Source organism: Protopterus annectens, chromosome 4.part0 (genome assembly GCF_019279795.1).
Source record: "Protopterus annectens isolate FY-2018-M chromosome 4.part0, PAN1.0, whole genome shotgun sequence".
In the NCBI taxonomy this organism is placed as follows: Eukaryota; Metazoa; Chordata; order Ceratodontiformes; family Protopteridae; genus Protopterus; species Protopterus annectens.
In genome coordinates, this window is record NC_056733.1 from 610,417,205 (window position 1) to 610,441,741 (window position 24,537).

A 24,537-nucleotide genomic window follows, 5' to 3' on the forward strand; every position below is an offset into this window, starting at 1 on the left:
GTGCAGTGAGAAGCTTACTTCACACTCGTTTTGTTGCCAGACAAAAAGTTACATGTGCCTCTTATGTATCAGTTAGACAAATGAAATTTCAGAAGCATAAAAACCATTGTTATACAGACTTAACTATTAATACCTGGATTAACTTCTCTGTAACTTGCAATTCCATAAGCATTCACAATGTTCTGAAAACCAGAGGTAAATTTATTGGTTCGTATTAAGGTTGGAGGGGTTTCTGACGTTGGTAATCGATTCATGAATGAAGGAACAGTAGATCCACTTTTGCGCTTAAAAAAAAAGAGAGAGACTGTTATTCTTGACGCTTTTTTACCCAAAATATTTGCAACTTACCATTTTTAGAAATAGTTTAACTCTTAACATAAATGGATGAGTGATGAAAATCAGTCTGACATTTTCTGAATCCAAATAGACAATCTGCAATAAATGAAATCAGTAGCTTAGCATAACTGTTTGCCTGTGAACTAGGAAAGTAAATTATATACATGTGTATATAGATGTGTGTGTGTATAAACATGTACATACAAGATGTACATATACATGCACACACACACACATCTCCACATACATACATGCGGAAAGTTTAGAGCACTCAACTTAAGCAACATGTTTTTGATAGTTGGGAAGAAACTGAAGAACCTACAGAAAAAAAAGAGTTTTATGGAAAAATCCGTAATTAAAAACCATAATCAAAGTCAGGAATGAACCTCTTTTCATCAACTCCTAGCACCTTAACTCACAGATCAAGACATTTTTCTTAGAAGCAGATGATGCAACTCGGGGCCGATTACAGGAGTGATCCAGGCACATACCCAGGACCAACCAACCAATTAATTTAAAAAAGATTTATATTCAGCACTTTTAGGCATGTGCAGAACATAACACTCATTATCACGTGTTAGAATTTGATCACCATGCCTACCATTTGCACATGACCGGCACAGGTTAGTAACATTTTATTTTATTTATTTTTATGTAAAGAAATGCCTCTTTACTTCAAGAAAAATAGTCACTGATGATCCTATGCACAACACCACCACTACTTTCTGCTCACTGCATGCTCATGACTTGCTGGAAAGGCAATGAGCAGAAAGCCAGAGGATGTCAAACAGTATAGTGGAGAGAGCTGTAGGCCGCTGCAGAGAAGGTCACTGTAACATGAGGCAAGTATTTCCTTTTTGATATAACCTGCCAAGCAAACAGATTTATTGCTGATAGCAGAAATCAATACAGAACTGCAGGCTAACCTTCAATGAAAGCAGTGTGCTGTCTGCTCAGTTTAAAGTCTGGCTGCAGTTTGTGTGTGTGTGTGCGTGTGTAGAAAATGTGAAGTGTGTTATTTTCCAGACAACCCCCAACTTTTCTTCATATTTTGGTCTGTGCTTCATAAAATCTTTGGTTTTCTGGCAAGACACTGAGGATTGCAGCCAATGAATTGGGGTGCAGGAGATGGTGTTAATGAAAGCAACTGACCGTTTTGCTTATTTAAAGCCTAAATTCGCAAGATTGGTGTGTATCTGTATATGACAGACTGGAACATTTAGTCTCTGGTGACTGTATAAAACAATGTTGAAACTATTCCTGACTTCACCGAGTTTGCCTTGTATTGTGGTCTATACCTCAAATATATTTTCTGGCAAATCATTGAGGACTGCAATCACTAAACTTGTGAAGGGATTATCTGTTAATGAAAGCAATATACCCTCTTGACAATTTCTTATTCTAAAATCTAGTTTTATGGGACAAGTGCGTCTTTGTTTAAAACACACTGGAATACTGCTGAAACTGTTTTCACAGAATGTCCCTGACTGCCTAACAGTTTGGTTTTCTGGAAAATCATTGAGGACTGCAGCCACAGGCATTTGACTTTTCAGACTTCATATCCTTCAGAAAATACCAATGCAAAAACCATTACTCCAGCAAATTTTAAGTATACAAGAGCTATATTTAAAACCTGTCCCTGATTTTGGACATTTACCTCTGATTCTTGCAGTTATGGATGAAACCAACAAGCCTTGGTTATACGCTCAATTAACCATGAGGTGTTGTAAAACTTCTGTGCATTTATGTGACATAAGTTTGAGTATGAAACATTGAAATTACACAGCTTTCAAACTGTCCCTGACTTTGAATCACAAAGAATTAAAGTCAATAAATGAAAGACATATGACTTTCTTACTTCATAGCCCTTGTTAAGCTATTGCAAAAACTGTTATTTTGGCAACACTGAACATGTATGCTATTGCAAACACTTATTTTGGCAACTTTCCGAAGAAATCTGTCTAATTCTGGACATTCTTGCACTAAGAGTTTGAGATTATCTTTTTATCATAATTAGATGTGGACCAGTGTCGATAGCAAGTGACTAACTGCTGGGTGGTAGCTGTCTGTGGATGAAAGTAACCTGCTCTCGTTTGTGCATTTTAAACAGTTTGTTTTTACAGGGCTAGTGTGCATTTCAGTTAAACAAGCTAGAATACTCTGACTACTTTTTTGTATGACACAAACTTGAAATACATTTTTGTTGCGTCTTTCGGCTTTTGCCAGTTAGGGGTCGCCACAGCGGAACTCCGGTCCGCTAATGACTGGCAGTTGATTTTTACGTACCGAGTTGCCAGCCCTGACGCACAACCTTCAACGAAGGTACGCCCATTCACGCATGTCTCCACGCAGAAGACGCTCTTAGCTGAGAGTCGAACCGGACAGAATCTTACTGTGAGGCGACAACGCTACCATTATTGCTTCAATAATTCTTTCTTAATCACTAGTAGATATTTGAGTTATGCAAAGCAAACAATGGAGCTATAACTGCTGGGTGTGGGGACAGTCGGTGAAGACAAGTGTACATTATAAAATACTTTACTGTGGCATTTTTCTGTTGGACATGCGAGGTATATCCAGCAGTCACGTGGCTGTAAATGATGGGTACAGACAATGATGGATTATAAAGGCAGCAGTTTGAATGGTCTTAAATTAAGAAGGAAAATCTAAATGAGCATGAGCATAAATGCAGGATTCCCCCCAAAAAAGTGTGTGCGCGTTGGTGGGATACCCATGGTTTGAAAACCAACCAGGGCCCAAGGTGCATTTAATCCACTACCAATATTACCACTGTATATATGGTCTTGGATAACTGATCCATTAAAAAAACAATTGTTCAAAATTGCAGCTATACTTGCCAGCAACTTTAACTTACCAGCATCATTATCCTTAACTTTACTACAGCCATAGAAAGTAGGACAGGGTGGTAACTTTAGTTGTAATTAAGTCAGCGATATATGCTCAAGTATTCCTATAAAGTACAGTTGTGTACACTTACCATAAATGTAGATGTTCAAGTGTATTCACTGTTGCAGTCATTACATTTGGGTAATCTGCTGGCAGGTTGCCCTCAGTCGTCCTGAATTCCAAAGTCTTGGGTCCTGCGTCGGTTGCTGTCTCCTCTTCCATGACATCAGGTCGTCAGGGGTATAAAACATGCAGCCGACGCCATTTTCTTTAGTTTTTCTTGCCCCAATGTCAGGTGCCCCCAAAAAGGTAGCAAAAATATGTATGCGCTAAATATACAGAACCAACTGATATTGCCAACATCCTGGCAGATAGGTTCAGCGCTAACTTTACCCCCGTCATCCCCTAAAGGGCCCATCTCTATACCAGAAAAATGCAAAGTTCCTGCAATCACGGCTGCACAGGTAAGAAACACATTATCCAAAGCCAAGAACACAGCATCCATGGGACCTGACGACATCCCAGGCTGTGTTCTACATGAACTACAGAATGAACTGGCACCCCACCTAAGTACCATGTTCAATCATAGCCTCACCTCAGGCTATGTGTCTACTAAATGGCACACAGTGACAGTTATCCCACTCCACAAAAGGGGAGCCACCACAGACCCTGGAACCTACCGCCCCATTAGCCTAACGAGTCTGGTCTGCAAGGCTATGGAATGTATCATCAGGAACTTATAAACAATGACATTGGTAATCTCCAAACTCAGGACCCCACCCAGATCGGGTTTGTAAAAACAGATCATGTCTCCTAAACCGGATAGACTTCTTTGAAGCAGTCACCAAAGTCGTAGATGAGGGTAAGGTGGTTCACACAGCCTATCTAGATCTCGCCAAGGCTTTCAACACCATCCCCCACTCTGGAATTATAGATAAACTCACTAAACTAGGTATAACTCCCTATATCACAAGATGGGTTGCCAACTGGCTCACTGAAAAAACCCACACTGTGAAAGTAGCAGACTCCAAATCCAACTTCAGACCAGTGCCAAGTGGAGTACCACAGGGTTCAGTCCTGGGTCCTCCCCTGTTTGGTATCTACTTCTCTGAAGTACAGGCCAACACAAAAGGTCTTTGGCTAACGAAGTTCGCAGATGACTGCAAACTAGGAGCCATAATCAAAACTCCAAAAGATGTGGACATACTACAAAAGGGCCTTGCTGAGACAGATGCCTGGTGTCAAAGCCATGGCCTCAAGCTCAATGCCAAAAAGTGCATTGTCATGCCTTTTGGTAAAAACTTAGTACCCATGAACTACCACATATGCGGTAGTTTACTTAACACTGAAAGTGTGATAAGAGACCTTGGGACACAGGTGGACAGTAGTCTCTCTTTTGATAATCACATCGCCACAATAGTCAGGAAATCCTACGTGGCACACCTCTTCACAAAAGGTTTCTCATCCAGGAAAAAAAGAGGTCATTGTTCCCCTCTACTCCTCACTCATTAGACCCATTATAGAGTACAGTGACCCTTTTGGTATGTACCTCACAAGACATCTACAACAACTGGAAAGGCCACAGAAATACCTCCCAAAGAGGATTAGCGGCCTCAAACAGATGCCCTATGCAGACCATCTCAAAAAACTGCAGCTTTACTCCGTTGCATATCGCCTACTCAGAGGCGATCTCTGCCTAACACACAAAGCTATGTCAAACCCAGAGCTTTTAGACATGCTCCACTTAAAGAAATCCCAATTCCTACAAGCTACACGGTCTAGGGACCTAAACCTTGTCACCACAATAAAACAGAACATGCTGGAGAGATAGATTCATGTCCCATTTTCTGTTTCAGCAATCCCATAACATGTTGTTGATACTTGAGCATATGAAATTGAAAGTTTATGGCCCTAGCTGCCAAGGTTGCAGATGCATAAACCTTTTTTCCCCATTTGTCCAGTGCCCTTGAATCTGTCAGAGGGGGTAGGATTTTTTGCTGTTGAGGCCTTAACTCCCTTGGGACCCTATGAAATAGTTTCAGGATCAGCAGCAGGGTTTCTAAATAAAAATTTACGTGAGTCAGGGACCCTGTAATATCTGTCAGGCTTGATGAGAGCCGGAGGTAAGGAGTCAGGGGTCAAGCTCGACTTCGAAAACACATCATCCACAATGTCTAAAACAGGGGGAATGGCTAAAGGCCTGTGCTGAGGGAGAAGGAAATCCCCGAGCCTCTTTTTTTGATTCTGAGAAATCTTGACTCTCCCAGTGAAAATGCTCCCTCAAAGTATGCAAGGTTTCTCCAAATTAATAATCCTCAGGAGGTGATGCAGATGGTATAGACTCCTTTGCATCAGAATCCTCATAGGGAGGTATAGATAATTCCTGATCAGAAGAGGAATCAGAAGAAATAGAAACCTGATCTGAAGATTCATAATCAGTGTCTTGCCTAGGCCTCTTATCTGGAGGGGAATGGGAACCCCTGATCAATGTAATAAGGTCTTCAGCCATTTTGATAATTTGTTTTTTAGGCATAGAGGCCTGGGCACGTGGCTCATGCATCTGTTTTTTAGCTTTAGAAGTTGCTTTTGTCTTTGCTTTTGCAGCTGTCGTCGGTTTGATATACAAATGATGAGGCCTGAAATCACCCTCAGAAGCCGGTGCCTGCTCAGTGGCTCCGGACCCATCTGAGGGAGATACATCCGTGGGTCCAATACTTTGAGTATCTCGCGGCATGCCGGACTCCACATGGGTGTCGGTAGAGGCCTGCGACTCGAAAGTAGCGAGTATCAGGGGCTGCGAAAGTGCCTCACGGAGTACCAGCGAACCGGCAACTGGCTTAGGAGCAGCTTTGTCTTCGGTTTTGGACCTCAACTGTCTATCGCTGTCCTTTTCTTTGCGTTTTTTATGTACTCCGGTAGTCTGATTGCTATCCGACGACATTTCTGGGTAGTTAAATCAGTTTCCAAAATACTTTGAGGCAAAAATATACAGACGCTTAATAGTGCGTTGATTAAATCTAGCACAAAACCGACAGCCAAGCACGTTGTGATCAGGGTCTAGGCAAGGAATACAGTATAAATGGAAATCCTTATGAGGTATTTGCTTCCTACAAGTAATAGAATTAACTTTTTCTGACATCGGTATGGAGCAAGAAAAAAGTTTCCCCAACGGGGTACTTAGCTTTAGTGAAGACTTCGGTTCTGAAACTCAAACTCGAATAGTTCAGGAGTCGGCCGACCGGCACTTGCGAAATGCTTCTGCTTCGGGCACCGTGGGGCAAGAAAGACTAATGAAAATGGCGTCGGCTGCATGTTTTATACCCCTGATGACCTGACGTCATGGAAGAGGAGACAACAACCGACGCAGGACCCAAGACTTTGGAATTCAGGCCGACTGATGGCAACCTGCCAGCAGATTACCCAAATCTAATGACTGCAACAGTGAAACACGAAGAACATCCTTTATTGCAGAGGTGAAACAAAAACGCAAATGTAAGCTCAGACTGCAGCAGCACTTTAGAAATATTGGGAATGTTCAATTCAAAAGCCTATTAAACAAACATTTTGATTTACATCACTCTTTCCAGCTTATTTAAAAGCTACTGTTCTAGACAGATTTTTAAAAACTTTATTGGTGGTAAATCAATACACAGCTTACTGTTATTTGGGGCCTAAACTTCTATGTACAGTGCAATGAAAAAGTGTTTGCCCCCTTCCTGATTTATTTTTTTTGCATGTTTGTCACACAAATGTTTCAGATCATCAAACAAATGTAAATATTAGACAAAGATAACCCAAAAAAAACACAAAATGCAGTTTTTAAGTGATGATTTTACTTAAGGAAAAAAAAAACTAATCTAAACCTACATGGCCCTATGTGAAAAAGTAATTGCCCCTAAACCTAATAACTGGTTGTGCCACCCTTAGCAGCAGCAACTGCAATCGAGCATTTGCAATAACTGGCAAGGATTCTTTCACATCGCTGCTGAGGAATTTTGGCCCACTCTTTGCAGAATTGTTTTAATTTAGCCATATTGGAGGCTTTCAGAGCATGAACCGCCTTTTTAAGGTCATGCCACAGTATCTCAATTGGATTCAAGTCCAGACTTTGACTAGGCCACTCCAAAACCTTAATTTTGTTTTTTTTAAGCCATTCAGAGGTGGACTTGCTTGTGTGTTTTGGATTGGTGCCCTGCTGCAGAACTCAAGTGCGCTTCAGCTTGAGGTCACGAACTGATGGCCGGACATTCTCCTTCAGGATTTTTGGTAGAGAGCAGGATTCATAGTTCCATCAATCACAGCAAGTCGTCCTTGTCCAGAAGCAGCAAAGCAGCCCCAGACCATCACACTACCAACCACCATGTTTGACTGTTGGCATGATGTTCTTTTTCTGAAATGCTGTGTGACTTTTACACCAGATGTAACGGGATGCACACCTCCCAAAAATTTTTTTTAATCAGTCCACAGAATATTTTCCCAAAAGTCTTGGGGATCATCAAGATGTTTTTTGGCAAAAGTGAGACGGGCCTTTAGGTTTTTTTTGGTCAGCAGTCGTTTTCGCCTTGGAACTCTGCCATGAATGCCATTTTTGCCCAGTCTCTTTCTTATTTCAAAATTCAAAAATTGCTGCCTTTGGTTGGGAGGGTGGCCTAATGGTTACAGTGTTTGCCTTACAAACACAAGGTGCAGGGTTTGAGTCTCACTAGGGAAAATTGGCTAAGCTTAAAATGGCTCGCAAGGGCAGTTAGCTTAGTACTAACCTATGAACCTACCTATGAATATTATGGTTGAGTCATGAACACTGACCTTAACTGGGGCAAGTGAGGCCTGCTGTTCTTTAGATGTTGTTCTGGGTTCTTTTGTGACCTCTTGGATGAGTCATCGCTGTGCTCTTGGGGTAATGTTTGTAGACCGGCCCCTCCTGGGAAGGTTCACCACTGTTCCATGTTTTTGCTATTTGTGCATAATGGCTCTCACCTGTTTTTCGCTGGAGTCCCAAAGCTTTAGAAATGGTTTTGCAACCTTTTCCAGACTGATAGATGTCAATTACTTTATTTCTCATCTGTTCCTGAATTTCTTTAGATCGCGGCATGATGTCTTCCTTTTTCGGATCTTTTGGCCTACTTCACTTTGACAGGTTCTATTTACGTGCTCTCTTGATTCAACAGGTCTGGCAGTAATCGGGCCTGGATGTGGCTAGTGAAATTGAACTCAGCTTTCCCAAAACTGCGATTAACCACAGTTACTTCATGATTTAACAAGGGGGGGCAATTACTTTTTCACATAGGGCCATGTAGGTTTGGATAGTTTTTTTTTTCCTTAATAAATAAAAGTATCACTTATCTTTGTTTAATATTTGTCTATTTAAATTTGTTTGAGGATCTGAAACATTTAAGTGCGACAAACATGCAAAAAATAAGAAATCAGGAAGGGGGAAAATACTTTTTCATTGCACTGTAACTGAACTGTGAAACTACTTGGAAATAGCTTAATAGGTTCTTCTCTGTTACTGGATTGTTTTAATCATTTTCCATTGTTCTTTCTATAATCCATGATTGCTCGGCTAAAAGGCAAGGAATTTTAATAATTTTTAATGAATATGCAATCATTAGTCATTGGATTTATACCAACAACCATATTTAAATACATCAAACACAAACATACTAAGACAACCTAAATAATACTCACTTTATACTGTATAAATTAAAACAAGTCAGCATTTTATTCAAACAAAATTTCTTTTAATACTTGTTACAATTCCAGTCCTAAAAGCCTAAGGAAAAAAATGTTTTTCTGAAACAAAAGTATGTGGAGAAGTGCTTGTTCTACTATCTCTGTACATTAGTTGATAATGGCATTTAGGATCAGTATTTTACTAAGGAAGCAGTGATCTGCTTTCAAACTCGAAGGCCATCTATATATCTCTGGGTTATGTGTGCCGGCAACTGAGGCAGCATTGTAGAGAATGCCCTGTATAACAGTATATCAGTGAGTATGCAGCTATATGCTTATCCTCACTAGGCAAAATAGACTTGCTGCCGCTGTACCTGAAACACATTTTTCTTCAAGGTTTACAGGAAATATTTCTAACAGTGGGCATTCTAAGCCTAATATGCACTAGTACTTGGACTAAGTATTCAACTTTCCATACGAGTTTCTCAACAGTCATCACATAGCTTCATAGAGCCTTGGAACAACTAGTGTGTTACGTCCCACATAGGCAGTTACTGGACATAAGCCATAAAGGTGACATATGCGCACACCATCCTCAGAACTGAAGCTCCAGGAGGAGAGAAAGTTCAAGGAATTGAGAGTCAATACATCAAAGAATCTTGAGAAGTGGGGAAGGGGGATGGGAGAGAATACTGTAACAGAGAATAGGAGGACATCCATAGTTATAGTAAGTTCTTACACAACTATTCTGTGTCCTTGTATTCATCTGTGGCCGTATTCTTACATGAGGGAGAGTACCAAAGCTCATGGAAAGAGGAAGGTGGAGTTAGCAGATGAATATTTCAGGAAGCTTTTTCATGGCTCTGGCAAACCCGGGCCTAAATATAGAGATTGAAACCAGCTTGTAATGTTTGGTAATGGTGTGGACAGAGGTCCAGATGGCCGCCTGTAGGATAGGTTTGGTGTCCAGCCTTTTGAGAAAGGCATCAGAGGAGGCCACTGCTCTGGTGGTGTGAGCTTTGACTGAGCATTGAGGGGGTTTCCTATGGTAGGCATAAGCAGAAGGTAATGGTTTAGGAATCTAGTTAGAAATGGTGTGTTAAGACACAGGTAGTCCCAGAACTCTGGGATGGAATGAGATAAATAGATGGTCTGATTTCCTAATAGATTTAGAGTTGTCTGTGTATATAAACTGTGTGCAAAAACCTTCTCCCTAGTGTATTGTGGAGAAGGGAAAAAGGATTGGTAGGTGGATAGTCTGGTTTAAGGACAACTCATTAACCAGTTTGGGCATAAAGGTGGGGTTGGTGCAAAGAGAAACTCCGTCTTTGTGGAAGATTAAAAAGGGTGGAGAAGCCATCAGGCACTGGAACACAGAGACCCTTCTGGTAGAAGTTATGGCTAGTATCAAGACAGTTTTCCAGATCCAGTGTTTTAAGGGGCTAGAGGAAGATGGCTCGAAGGATGCAAGGGTCAGCTTCCCTAGCACAAAGTTTAGGTCCCAGGAAAGTGGTACAGGCCTTCTGGGAGGTCTAACATGGAGGACACCTTTGATGAGCTGTTTGGCCTCAAATCTAGAAGCTAAAGGGGGAAAGAGGCAGACATGCAGAAATGGTTTAACAGCTGTGCTTTTACAGATGAATAAGCTAGGTCAGAATAAAAAAAAAACTCATGAAAGAACCAGAGGAAGATCCACCATTAATGGGTCCTGGTTACGAGAAAGACACCACACTAAAAATCTTTTCCATTTGGATAGGCAAGATTTCCTGGTATTGGGTTTCCTAGCTTCCTGCAGGATGTGAAGCACGTCAACAGAGAAAAGGTGTCTAAAAGATATCAGGGCTCTATCACCCACAGTCAGCTGTAGAGTTGCCAAGTGTGGGTGGATGAGGGAGCCCTTGTGTTGTGAGAAAGTCCCCTCTGAGATAACTTGTGATGACTGCCGTTGGCTAGATGCAGGAGAAGGGGGAAGCAATGCTGTTTTGGCCAACAGGGAACCACCAGCAAGATTTTTGGTTGTCCTGCTGAATTTTCAGCAGGACTTTCAGAATGAATGGAAGGGGAGGGAATGCATGCAGAAACTTCCCCTTCCAGAATTTTGATAGAGCGTCCACTTTCCATACCAGGGGATGAGGTTCTCTGGCACAAAATCTTGGAAGTTGTCTATTCAGAGGGGAAGCTAACGCATCTATTTCACATCCTTGTGAAGCATCCAATCGTGGACCTGTGTTGTGGATCTGCTCAAGGTGTCTGCCATAAAGTTCTAACTGGAGGGAATGTAGACCTCCTGCCGAGAAATCTGGAGTTGGAGGGCTAGCTCCTAAATCTGTAAAGCTAATCTGCACAGGAGGTAGGATTTGCCCCCCCCCACTTGTTCACTAACAGAGAACAGTCACATTTGTCTGTGTAGATCCTCAACCGACCTGTGTTGAGAAGAGACTGAAAGGACTGAGGAGCTAGAATCAATGCCTTCATCTATTTTACATTAATGTGGTCTTTTTTCTGAGAGGGACACTATTGCACTTGTACAGTATGGGGGCCCAACGCAGTCCCCCCCCCAACCTGTATCTGAAGCATGTGTGTGCAAGTCTTGAGTTGGGGGCAGAGGTGGATGGGAAGTCCCAGGTTGAGGGATATTTATCATATCTACCACAGAAGCTTCTTCTTTAAGCAAGGTAGGACCGGGATTTGAAATCCCAGAGGGTGGGCATGCCATGTCCATACCAACTTCAGGAACCACCAAAACATCCTCATATGAAGCCTTGCCAGAGGCAGCATGGGTATGGTGGAAGCCATCAGTCCAAGGATCTTGAGAAATTACCTTGCTGTAAAGAGCTGCAGGGGAAGGAGAGGATATCTGAAAAGGTCTGTCAGAGCTCCTGTGTCTTTTGAGGTGGAAGGGACACTATCATTCTGTCTGTCTGGAATCTGCACGCCAGAAAAACATGATCTTGGGATGGGGTAAGGGCAGATTTTTTTAAGTTGATTGTGAATCCTAGTTGTTGTAGGATGACAACAACTGAGTGGAGGTTGCTCTGCAGTTCCTCTGGAGTGTTTGCCTGGAACAGGTCGGCCAGGTAAAGGAAAATTTGAATGCCTTGGAGTCTGCAGAATGCGACTTCTGGAGCTAAGCATTTTGTAAAAACTCTTGGGGCTGTAGAAAGACCAAATTGCAAGGCCAAAAACTGAAAGTGACATGACGCCACATAGAAACGAAGACATTTCCTGAACTTGGGATGAATGGGAATATGCACATAGTGATGCCTATGGATGTCAGACAGTCCTATGGGAGATTGGGGAAACAGGGTCTGAAGGGTGAGCATTTTGAAGGAGGGTACCTTTAGGAAAGTGTTGAGGAAGGAGATATCTAGGATGGGTCTTCAGGACCTTCCTTTCTGGGTACTAGGAACATGAGGGAGTAAAATTTATTTTATATTTGTTTACCGGGATGGTCAGACTGGATGCAGGTCCTTTTTCAGCTGAGGTCCGGGGAGAAAAGCTCCACATAATCATATAGACAATAATCAATGTTTAACAGGCAATACACAATATTTACAGAATAGTATAACATAATGCAACAATCTTTAGTTGACATTGGTTTCTTGGGATATTTAGTACATTATACAGTAATCATCTGGTTTGCAACACTCACAGCAATAAAGCACCAACAAGAAATTACATTAAATCAGTGATGACAAGTACTCTGGTGAATAGATAGATAGTTTAGCATAAGGATTTACATTGTAAGATGCCTTGTACAGGTTTTTGTCTTTGGTTTGTACTTAATGATAAACAGTACAGTGCTGATGAACTATTGCTTGGTAAGTGGCCTAACAATATCTGATGTAACTAGATCTACTTCTTCTAACAGGTCCTGGTGTTGCACTTCGGCATCTGCCAATTGGTAATTTGATGGAGTGAAACAGCTAAGTAGAATTGTAGTAGATGTTGAAGTAAAGTGGAATGGAATGGAGGGGGACTGGTGGATATTATAGATCAAGTAGAAGCCTGTTCCTTTTTGATGTGTGGGCACTGGTTGTATGGTTCCCTGTTCTAGCAGGTCTGTCAATATTTGGGGGAAAGAGGGGTATCTATTCTGCTGGTGGTTGTGGGATACCCCTCAAGTGAGGCACAGTGTGCCATGCCACAAAATATCCGTCTTTTATGATGTACAAGACCCAGGCATCTTGTGTGATGGATTTGCAGGCTGGAAGGGCAGAGGGGAAAAAAGGGTAATGCAAGGAAGTCCTGAGGAGTCAAAAAGAACCTGCAAGGTCAGCAAAAGGCTGCTTATGTTGGGGGGGGGGGCTGAGAAGTGATTATCTTTCTTGCTCCCCTTGGAGGGCTGGATTTGCCTCCAGATGAAGACCTGTTTGGAAGGGTAGCTCCTGTGGAACTTGGGAAATGGTGAGACCAGGATGTGCTAGAGTTCTTTTAACTCTTTGCTCTTTCCCTGTAGTGACTTGAAAAGATCATCTGAGGCCTTACCAAATAATGTAGAATTTTCAAAGGGAGCATCCATAAGCTTTGCCTTGATCGACTCAGGGAAAGATTGAAGCTTTATCCATGGAAATCTTCTCAACACTGAGGCATAGGCAGCAGCCATACAGGTAGCCCTCAACAGTATCACAGCTGCATTTTACTGAGTGACAGGCCACCTGAGAAGATACAGCAATTAGGGAAGAAGCCAAGGCCTTATTTTCTGAATTAGGCATGTCAAACAATTTTAGATAGCTATGACACAAGTTCCAGGGAATACTTGGTCATACGTGTTTGGTAGTTCAAAGCCCTAAAGGCTAGGGTAGCTGAAGTGTAGATTTTCTTCCCCAACCTCTCTAGTTGTCTACTGTCTTTGTCAGAGGGAAGGACAGAAGTGGAAGGAAGGGACCCTGAAGCTTTGTCTGAGGACATAAATGACAGAGGGGTCAGCAACAGGGGCCTTAAAGAGGAAGTTGCTGTCTTGAGGGACTTTATAGTATCTATCCAGCTTCTTAGGGGCTGGAGCCTGAGATTCAGGATGTAGGGAAGCAGAAGCAAAGGCATCCAGAAAGGCAGGAATAACCAGTAGGATAGCTGAAGGGCTGGGGGTTTCCACCTGGAGGAGGCTGTAGTACCTCTTCTGAACATCTGACATTTGAGTGCTGCCCCACTTGAAGTGGTCCCTTATTTTTAAAAGGGTTTCCTCAAATGAGATTTTCTCCATAAGAGTCCATCCCATTAGAGTCTTCCTCAGGGGAGGCAAAATCTAATGGTGAAGGAATTTGTGAGAAATAGGCTAGTGAGTCACTGTCATCACCTGATGAAAGTTCTTCCTCTGATGTAGGCTGTTGTCCGACCCTTTTTTGGGGCGAGGTAGGTCAGGACAGAGGAAGAGCAGGGGACCCAGCAGTAGGCCTCAATGACATGAAAGCCTTGAATGATTTTGGGGCAAAATTTTGCCACTCTTTCTGGGGGTCTGGGGGAGAGGAAGGATGCTTAGTTTTTTGTTTTTTCTTAGCAGGCATATCCTTCTGATGTAAGCTTGGGGGTTCAGACATTGGCCTGCATTCAAGTATGTCCAACTAGACTTCTTCCCTCACCAAAATCTGCGTGATTTCCCAAGGACCTTCTGACAGAATAAGCCTTGGTTCCCCCGTGGACATCTGTACCAGATGTTTGTGAGGCCTCTCTGGATGTGCTGGCATCTGGGCCTAAGGCAGCCTGGAAAAACAGGCTTAGCCTGAAAATCCAGATCCAAAGCAGAATACATCTCCAGCTATCATGCACCTCGGGAGAGACGCAGCTGAAGTCTTGGGCCTATGCGTTTTTGCCTTCTGCTTCATGGTAAGCTCAGTCGTCAGACCGGAGAAACCCTCCATCACACTTTGGCAGGAATTTTCAAGCACTGGTTCTCAGCTATATTGTAAGGGATGAAAGTCTACTCCAAAGAGTCTTGGGGATGAATAAATGGCAGACAGAACAGTTCTTATGGTCATGGTGGGGCCCAAGACAAAAAAGACACAGAGTGACTATCTTTGTGTGGAATCTGCATTCCGCAATCACAATTCCCTTTCTTGGATGTCATTAACTCAAGGGAAAAAGGGTACAGCAGCAAAAGACACAAAAGGCTCCCCAACAGGGCACTTAACAGTCAATTCCAGCAGTAGAGCTATGTCCGGGACTGGCGATCCAACTGGTGGCAAAGAAGGCTTGAGGATGGTGTGCACATACGTCACCTTTATGGCCTATGTCCGACAGCTGCCTACGTGCGATGTACCACGCACCTTACAGTAGTAAGAGACTGCGGTATACTGGTCAACATCAGGTCGCCTAAGCAGGCAACTCCTTCATGTAAAGAATATTGCAACAGATAATAGGAGGACATTACATGGGTTAACCGCACTTCAATGACAATTTTTTGGCAGTAACAAATGCCCCAGTGGTTAGATGATCAAAGGCAGCATTTACTAAAGTATTGAAAATCGAATGCGAGGTAAGTGGGACTATGTACTAATGCTGAAACTGAGTGTGTGCATGGACTAGTGTTTGCAGGTTGGGTTACGCGAGGGCTAGGGAAGGGAACAGATGTGTCTGACAGGCACACACACGCGCACACACACGCACACACACGCGCACACACACACGCGCACACACACGCACACACACACACGCACACACACACACACGCGCACACACACACACGCACACACACACACACGCGCACACACACACACACACGCACACACACACACACACACACACACACGCACGCACACACACACACACACACACACACACACACACACACACACACACACACACACACACTTGGTGTTTGCATGCATGTCAATTTGTCTTTAGTGGTAATGTGAGAGGAAATGGTGTTTAGTAACCTAATGTGTAAGGCTAGTGTAAAGGGTAGGGGAAGGGCTAGCATATGAGTAAGGTGGTGCAAGAGGCTGTATACGTATGAGCTAAACCTTCCACTGCCCATATATGGCAATATGTAGATAAGACATACTCTTCATGAAATCCTTGAATACAGCAGAAAGATCAATTTTAATCCAAGAGTAATTGAGGCTGCTAGCTCTGATCTTTAAAACACCACCAAAATGAAAACAGATACATTTGCTTTGACACAACTGGATAACCAACAATGTCAACCTGACTGTTATAACACACACTACTGTACAGAAATTAAAGTCACAAGTCCAACCATTATGTTAAATCGTACATTTTGCAAATATTAATATGCCCTACTAACTACTAGCATTACTTGACAATACTTAATGACATATGTTAATAAAAAAATACTAAATGACATACATGGGTGACAGTGGATACTACTACTACCTCAAAGCATGAGCTTGTCCTGTTTGATTCTCTGCTGGGATGCCTTGTGTGTGGAGTATACCTGTCTTCTTTGTGTCAGTCTGGGTTTTCTTTGGGTGCTCTAGTTTTCTCCAACATTCCAAAGATATGTGGTGGGTAGACTGGTGAATTCTAAATTGTAGTCAAGTGTCACTGCATGTATACTATCAAAGAAAAGCCCATCAATCTACTTACATTCTTACCTTGTCTAGTAAGCTCAGTGGATGGCAATGGCTATTAATGGGGTAGTTGGCTGTGTCAAGCATGGATAGATGGAATGACACACTTACATACTCACTTTACTAACACTTTTAACTATCACTTCATGTCTTCTCCAAGTTACTGTAAACTCTTTCAATTCACTTAACCCTCTTATGCAGGCTCTCATAACAACTGCCCTACATTGCAAGTACCTTTCCTTACTCCAGTAGCTCTGCTCCTCAAACTTTCCACTCACATAAGCTTAACTCCAATAAGCAATCTCATCTATCCCCCCTCCCATTTTTCCTTGTATTCCTCTTACCTATGCCACCATTATTTTCTGCATAATGCACAACATAATGCTAGGTATAAAAGTTTTATTTAGTTCAGTCTGTCACTGTAATGATGCACCCATAGGTTATAAGACACAACGGCACCTTATTTTACACTGCTGAGATATTCAGTGTTGCAGTACATTGTTGAACTTGCAATGATATAATGTTGCAGTACTGGATAATTTTTGGCACGGATTGCACCTGAAAAGGAACTTCAAACAAGTATACTCACCTGGATGACAAATGTAAAACAAAACAAACTAAAAATAAAGCCTTGACTGCATCCCAGACAATCTGGGTTCAATAAGCAGCTCAAGTACTAAAACAGCGGTCAGTGAGAAGGTAAGAAGGAGCAGAGGACACGCATCCCGGAAAAAAGGGACTGGTGGTTCCAGTTCATCCATTAAAGCCAATGATGTGAAAGTTTGCCTAGCAACCCAGTACAGACAGACTACGGATGTGGACCTCTCTCCTACCAAGCTGGTTACTGTAGTTCAGTGTGTTTGTATCGTCTCTGTGTCTGTCACTGTAAGGATGCACATTTAAGACGGAGGCACTGCAAATCTCCATGTTGACATGGCTGCTCATTCAACCACCAGGATGTGGCACTAAGGACCCATACAAGACCCTAGATGTACCCTAAATGAATACCTCTGTCATTAGATACCACCATTCAGAAGAAAGTAAAGCTGGAATTAGCATCTGCTCAACACGGAAGGTACTGCCCAACAGACCAGTAAGACAGATGATAGTTAGCAAATATTAGGGACCCCTCAAAAAAGAGTGTGTGTGCAACTAAGGCCTTTATTAATAATCTGGCACAGATAATCCAAAACTGCAGGAACACGGACAGTAAAAGGATGCAGTCCTTCAGCAGCAGTCCAAATAGAAAATCAAGTCCATGTACTTGTGCAAATTTTGTTAGTATTTGGTCTCTACACTGAAGTATAGATCTGGACCACCCTACAGGTGTATGCAGAATCTCTAGCCATTAACAGAAATGGGGTGACTATAATGTTAGACATGTGGAGTGAAGACCTGCATGATGTTTGCCAGAAGGATGGTGACACTAGGATCATTAACAGCCTGGGATGGACAGCTTCTTCAGAAACTGAAGTCTAAACAGGAGGAAAAACACTTGCTGGAACCAAAATGTCACGGAGAATGACCTTAGCCTTCAGCTGTAAGGCCTTCTGAATAAACTACAATATCAGATGAAAAGGAAGAAAGGCATATAATAACCCTGGGGTCCACTTCCAGACAAGTATATCGCTGGGACATTCCCTCTAAATGGGAAAATGTGAGAGGAAGTCATGTATTTGGTGCTGACAGTGATTCAAACAGGTTAGACAAGGTTTCCTCAGCAGCTTTCACGCTACAGCTGGGATGATGGGCCACTCATGTAACAGTAGTCATCAACTGAGTCTATTTGGCTTTCCCAGGAACAAGATTCACAATTATAAATCAACTGGAAAACATGGTCATCCATTTGCATACTCTCATAGCTCCTTTACAAATGTGCTGAAAGCACAATTCCCCTCCTGCTTGTTTACATACAATACCATTGGCATGTTGTCTGTGTGGATGCAAATGTATCCTGGGGTTTGTATTCCTGAAAGGCCTGGAAGGTGAAAACAATTCTCATCTCCAAAATGTTTATGTGCCAATTGGTCTCCATATATGATCATACACTTTGGACTGTCTAGTCCTGAAAATGCCCCTCACCTTAGGGAACTGTTTCTAGTGATCTTTTCTACAGAAGTGGGAGGGAGAAAGGAATTCCATCTGGGAAGACACCTTTAGCTATACTAGAAATCTTTGTAAGAAATTACACCAAATCTTCACATCACTAAACATTTTTTTAAGTAATGAGGCAAAAAATTATTTCAGTAACAAAGCACATAACTACAATAACTTACCGAACCATCCTCAAGTGATCGTCGAAGTAAAGGTAAATCTGCTACAGGACACCAGACCTCAGCAATAAGGCACTTATTGGTGACATCAAAACTGCACATGTTAAGTATGTGATAAATGGCTTTCATCTTTTTCACCTGTATAACCCAGGTATAGATAGATTCCGATGCATTGCACAACACCAGTCGCAAGTAATCTTCTGTTCTAATCAGCACCTTTAAGAAATTCAGCACATTAAAATTACAGCACCATGCCATGGTTTGTTCCATGCCATTATTATCCAATAAATTCAACTATATCTAAAAGTAATAGCAACATCAACAGTTTTGTTAAAGAAGCTCTTTACATTAAGCACATTATTCCTATGAAATAAAGTCTTTATAATCTGTGAGCATCCTTACTGGCCTACTCACGAACTTGGCTTTTAAATAGACCAATTTTTCTAGTTATTTTTAACAGTACAGGATGGACCTGAGTATGGAAGCCTGGTAAAAAGTCCTTAAAACTTACAACACCAGTTGATTTAACTGATGTACAAAACTATGAAGATAAGATTTCAATGTAGCACATTAGTACTTCTAGTCAGAATTACACTATGAACTCACGAAGAAGACTATTTCAATAGAAATACAGTTGTACATGAAGTTATAAATTGTAGATGTTTACTGATGCAGGAATGTTAACTCATAGGACTTCTGCTGTAGGAGGACCAACTTCTAGAGCTTTACACCGTTCACTGTCATAGTGGAGTGAACACCATCCCACCTGGATGTCAGGATCCCTATGTCATAACAGAGATGTTCACCTGCACCATCTATAGTTATGTCTTACCTCTGTGAGTAACAGGGGTCTGGCAGAAGCCGGAACACTAGACATTGAGATGGCAAATATCCAAAGGGATGACAGCTCATTCTCCAACCACTAACTGGAGACACTTTGTAGGATCGAGAGAAAGAAAGTCATGGAGAGACAGACAAATGGGATGCAACAAAAAAGGTGATTGGGTACCCCCAACCTCAGAATGATTAGCAGAAATGAGACAGTGAGGCAGAAGGAGGGAAATATTACTGCAGTCAACATACTCAACATTTACCATTATGGTAAGTTCCTACACAACTGCATTACACTCTCTGTATTGTCTAATGTTGCAGTAGTGCCAACTCTTTGGAAAATTCACAGAGTTTACAGAGTCTAAGGTGGCAATGTACACAAATGGTTTGTAAGAGCTCTAGTAAACTGGCCATAGCAAACACTGTCTTGGTTCTGCAGGTAACATCCAAGATGTAGTGATGGGAAATGGTGGGGACAGATGACCATGCAGCTGCCTCCAAGACTGCCGGGATGCTGCCCCCTCCCCTCCAAATGAAAGCTGTGGTTGCTGCTGGGGATCTAGTGGAAAACATCCCGACATGAACTAGAAGAGTTTTTTCAAGGATGGAGTAACAGGAGGAGATGCAGTGGGCTAGCCACTTTGAGTCTGTTTTAATATAAGCCTAACCTACCTACTCCTTGCAAAGGCTATAAAATAGCTGTTCTGTCATTCTTATTCAGTCATTTCTAGGTAGAATATCAATTACTTATGCATATCCAGGTTATTAAAATGATTTCTCCTTTCTCTGTCGCTTAGGATAAAACACAGGGAGGTTGATGGCCTGACTGACAAACTTCTGTTACCACGTTGGGCATGAAGGTTGGGTTGGTACACCACACTAGTCCATCCTTGTGGAAGATGAAGAAAAGCTGATTGCACATACTGGCCTGCAATTCAGAAATCCTCCCAACAGAAGTTATGGTTAAGATTGTTTTCCAGGTCAAGAATTTGAGAGGTGCTGCAGCTGCCAGCTCAAAGGGTGGCTATGTTAATTTTTCCAATGCGCAGTTTAGGTCCCATTGAGGAAAAATTTCCTTATTGGGTTGCAGGAAGTATATGACATCTTTCACAAATAGCTTCACTGGCAGCAATGAATACAGAGGAGGGATCCTAGGGCAGACAGGCAGAGAAAGCCAATGTGCTTTCAATAAGGCATACGATAAGCCTGACATGTAAAGGTCGGGCAAGCAATACGAGGTCTACAGGCACTGCAAATTTGTTTTCAGGGCCTCAATCCAGCTGGTGGTACCCTAACAGCTCTTATTTTTGTCATCGCATCCTTCGTAAACATGCCTAAAAGAGAGAAGTGCTCGATCATTCACATGGTCAACCCTAAGATTTTCAGGTTGTGGTGTACGAGTAGATTCCTGCTCTGAGATAAAAGATCCACATGGGGTAGATAATGTTGCAGGTTCCATTCTTGTGATACCTCAGCCAAAAAGCTGCTATGAGTAGCATTTTTGTAGTCCAGGATTTCACCCTGAGAACAAAAGTACGAGAAAAAGCATAAAACACAGATATATCCAAATAATTAAGTTATCAATTTCAGTAATCCTTAGATTTAGTGTCTTGGAACAAAAACTTAAGACTGTTTCCTGGAGAAGCACAAAGGTTTGTTTCTAGCATAAACTACCTGTAGATCAAGCCCAAAAATACATCTATGTTCAGCATCATTTGTGAGGGTCTACCTCTAATCTTCCAACTGGTCTATGAGGACATTCTCCTGGAGTGAAATGTAAGATTCCCCGAGGGTCAGGCCTGACTCCTGGACCACACATCAGATTTCATGGCCAGTCTGCACAATTGGTAAATTAGCCAATCTGTGCAACAGGTAGAGTTAGTTCCCCCTGGTTTGCTGATGTACATGACTGTTGGGTCTGTGGCCAGAAGCGGGACCCCTTGCTGCCACATCTACATGAACGCTTTAGAACTATAGCCATCACCTCTTTGACCATGATGTGGTTTTTCTTTGAGTACTGTTCCAGGTCTCTTGAATTCTTGGTTTTTCTGAGTGGTCCCTTCAAGTTATGCCTGAAAATTTTGTAGCAAGTGCTCTGGTATCTCAGCCTAGCTTGAAAGGGACAGTCTAATTTTCACTTGCTGCATTCACTATAAACAGCCCTTACTTAATGTAAAGCAGTAAAGGTAAGGGGACTACAAGAAGCAGGCATGTTGGCATCATCTTTTTTTGTGGGCAATATGGTAGTTTTCTCATATAAAGTTTTGCCAAGAAAACCACAAGGGTTGAAGATGGCATGCATCCCTGTGTCCTGAGGTATTCGCTGGCTATTACCGGACTGTAGTGCTGTACAGACTTGATGTACACGGTCAGAAATAGCATCATTGAAGTGTGGAATATCCCTTGGCCTGTGGTATGCAGAAGGGCTCACAGGAACTGGACTCTGCTAAATGAGCTTAACTGTGATACAGCATATTCATAACAAGTCTCAGAGTCTTAAAGCAAGCCCAGGAGAACTGCAGAGATGGTCATGACTTCTCTTGGGTAGGTGCCTGAATGAAGCAGCTGTCCAAGCAAGGACAGACCAAACTGCCATTGATCCTGTATTATGCAATTACTAGAGCCTGGCTCTATTTAAACACCTTAAGTGCAGTACACAGACTGAAAGGCAGGGAGATTAACTAGTAATCGGCATTCCCTGCTTTGAATTTCAGGAAAGTACAGTTGTACAAGAACTTACTATAAAACAGTAGATGTTTGAATGTCACATTGCTACAGTGGCATTTAGGTAGCTAAGCAACAACTAGCCTGCTTCAAAAGCTCTTGTTCCCTCCCACACTTTCCCTCTGGCATCTGACTGGATATCACTAATCAGATAAATGGCAAACAGAAGGAAGTGACTTCAGGGCTTTCTTGCCTATAGAAAGAACAGGAGGTAACCTCATCCAGAATCTATAATTAGATACAAACATAAAAGCATTTTTATATCCCCAAAAGCAACTATGTATAGGAAAGAAGGTAGGGGTGGGGGGGTCTACTGCAGTAGTGTGGTATTTGAACATCTATTATAGTATGTTCTTATATAACCGTACTATGTCCGCCATTCCCATTGTTGCAGTATCCTTTAGTCATATGGGTCAATTAGCAAAGCTTATCCAACCTTAGAAGAGGGATAAGTGTCCAGGAGCCCTGGAGAATGGCTTTTGCAAAGCTAGCCCAGGACCTGGAAAAGGATTCCAGTTTGTAATACTTTGCAAATGAATGTACAGGAGGACCAAGTAGCGGCATCTAGAATGCATCCAGAGTCCACCCTTTCCAGTATGACATTAGAGGATACAGTCCTCACAGTCTGGCTTGATATTGCTAGAAACAGAACAAACTGAGGACAGCCATCTAGAAATAAGTTTATTTTGAGACAGGTTGTCATATTTAGTCCCATCTAATGGACTTTATTCTGTCAAGATAGTACCTCAGCTGTCAATGCACATCTAGCTTATGTAAAATATTTTCTCCTAGTTTTGAGGTTTGGGGGTAGAACATCAAGAGACTAATGGCTCAATTAAAAATAAACTCTACAACTACTTTGGGAATAAACAAGGGATTTGTTCTAAGAAACCCTATCCTTGTGGAATACTAGGCAGAGTACACCCACCTTGAGTGCTTGCAACTCAGACATTCTTCATGCAATGTCAAAGCAATAAGAACGTCCCCAAGTAAAAAAAAAATGAAAATAAAAATCTGCCACATGAGCAGGTTCAAATGGAGACATGATTAGTCCTTCCAGCACAAAGTTAAGGTGGCAAGAAAGAGCCGCCTTCTTTCTTGGTGACCTCATGTGTAAAACTCCTTTCAATAATTGTTTAAAAATAAAAAGGACATCCGTAGATTCATTGGCAGACATGCTGAAATGGCAGCAAGATGAACCTTGACAAAAGAATACAACTGGCCAAAGCATAGCAAATATTTGAGAACCAGTGGTCCCTAATCCCCATCAGCATCCTGGTTATTAGCTAGGCACCAACTAGTAGCGGGTTGTCTTACTTCCTTCAGTATTTGCTGCATGTCCTTAAAGTGGTGCCTAAAAGGTATCGGAATTAAAGCATCCAAGCAGTCAGCTGTAATTGTTTGAGACTGGGCATATCAAACACCCCTGGTCTTGTGTGAGTAGATCCAATCAATGAAGAGGGGAGAAAGTACAGTTTTGTACCTACCATAAATGTAGATGTTCGAGTGCTCATACAGCTGCAGTCATTACAGATGGGTTATCCTGCCGTCAGGCGGGTCCTCGGTCGGCCGAATTCCAAAGTCTAGGTCCGGCGTCGGTTGTCGTCGCTTCTTCCCTGACGTCAGTGCAGCAGGGGTATAAAAGGGGCAGCCGACACCATTTCCTTCAGTTTTTCTTGCCCCAGATGTCAGGTGCCCCCAGAAGGGAGGCAAAACATAATGTTATGCAAACATGCAATATAGAAAAATCAAAAAACAGTAGTTGCAAGCAAATACACCATAGAAGAATACCCCAAATCGGTTGTATGATAAAGGTGTTTATCATAAGGCCTGTCCTAAGAGGGGACGGAGGGGGGGTAACCTGGACTGCAGCTGTATGAGCACTCTAACATCTACATTTATGGTAGGTACAAAACTGTACTATGTTCATCGTGCATACAGCTGCAGTCATTACAGATGGGAAGAATCCCAAAGCTAAGTAAGGGTGGTAGGCCCTAAGTGGAACTAGGAGGAGCGAGGATGCCCTGCAAGACTGCTGTGGCAAAGCCCGCTCTAGATTTAGAGTATAGTGGAAGGTGGTAGTGCTTGGAGAAAGTGTGCACTGAACTCCAAGTAGCTGCTTCCAAAATGTCCTTGGTAGGGGACCCCCCCTGAGGAAAGCTGCAGAGGTAGCCGTGGCCCTGGTGGAGTGGGATCTGATGTATGCAGGCACAGATTTTCCATGAAATGAGTAACAAAAGTGTATGCAGTGGGCTATCCATTTT

At 42.3% G+C, this 24,537-nt stretch overlaps 1 protein-coding gene across 1 annotated transcript in view; it reads right to left on the reverse strand.

Moving 5' to 3' along the window:
• ATP6V0A2 (ATPase H+ transporting V0 subunit a2) overlaps positions 1-24,537 on the reverse strand; it is an 834,711-nt gene that overhangs the window by 468,571 nt on the left and 341,603 nt on the right. Inside the window, exons 9-10 of the mRNA XM_044068544.1 lie at positions 18,722-18,934; positions 134-284 (exon numbers count right to left, since the gene is read on the reverse strand). Coding sequence (XP_043924479.1) covers positions 134-284; positions 18,722-18,934 — 364 coding nt within the window. The remainder of the gene's footprint in view (positions 1-133; positions 285-18,721; positions 18,935-24,537) is intronic.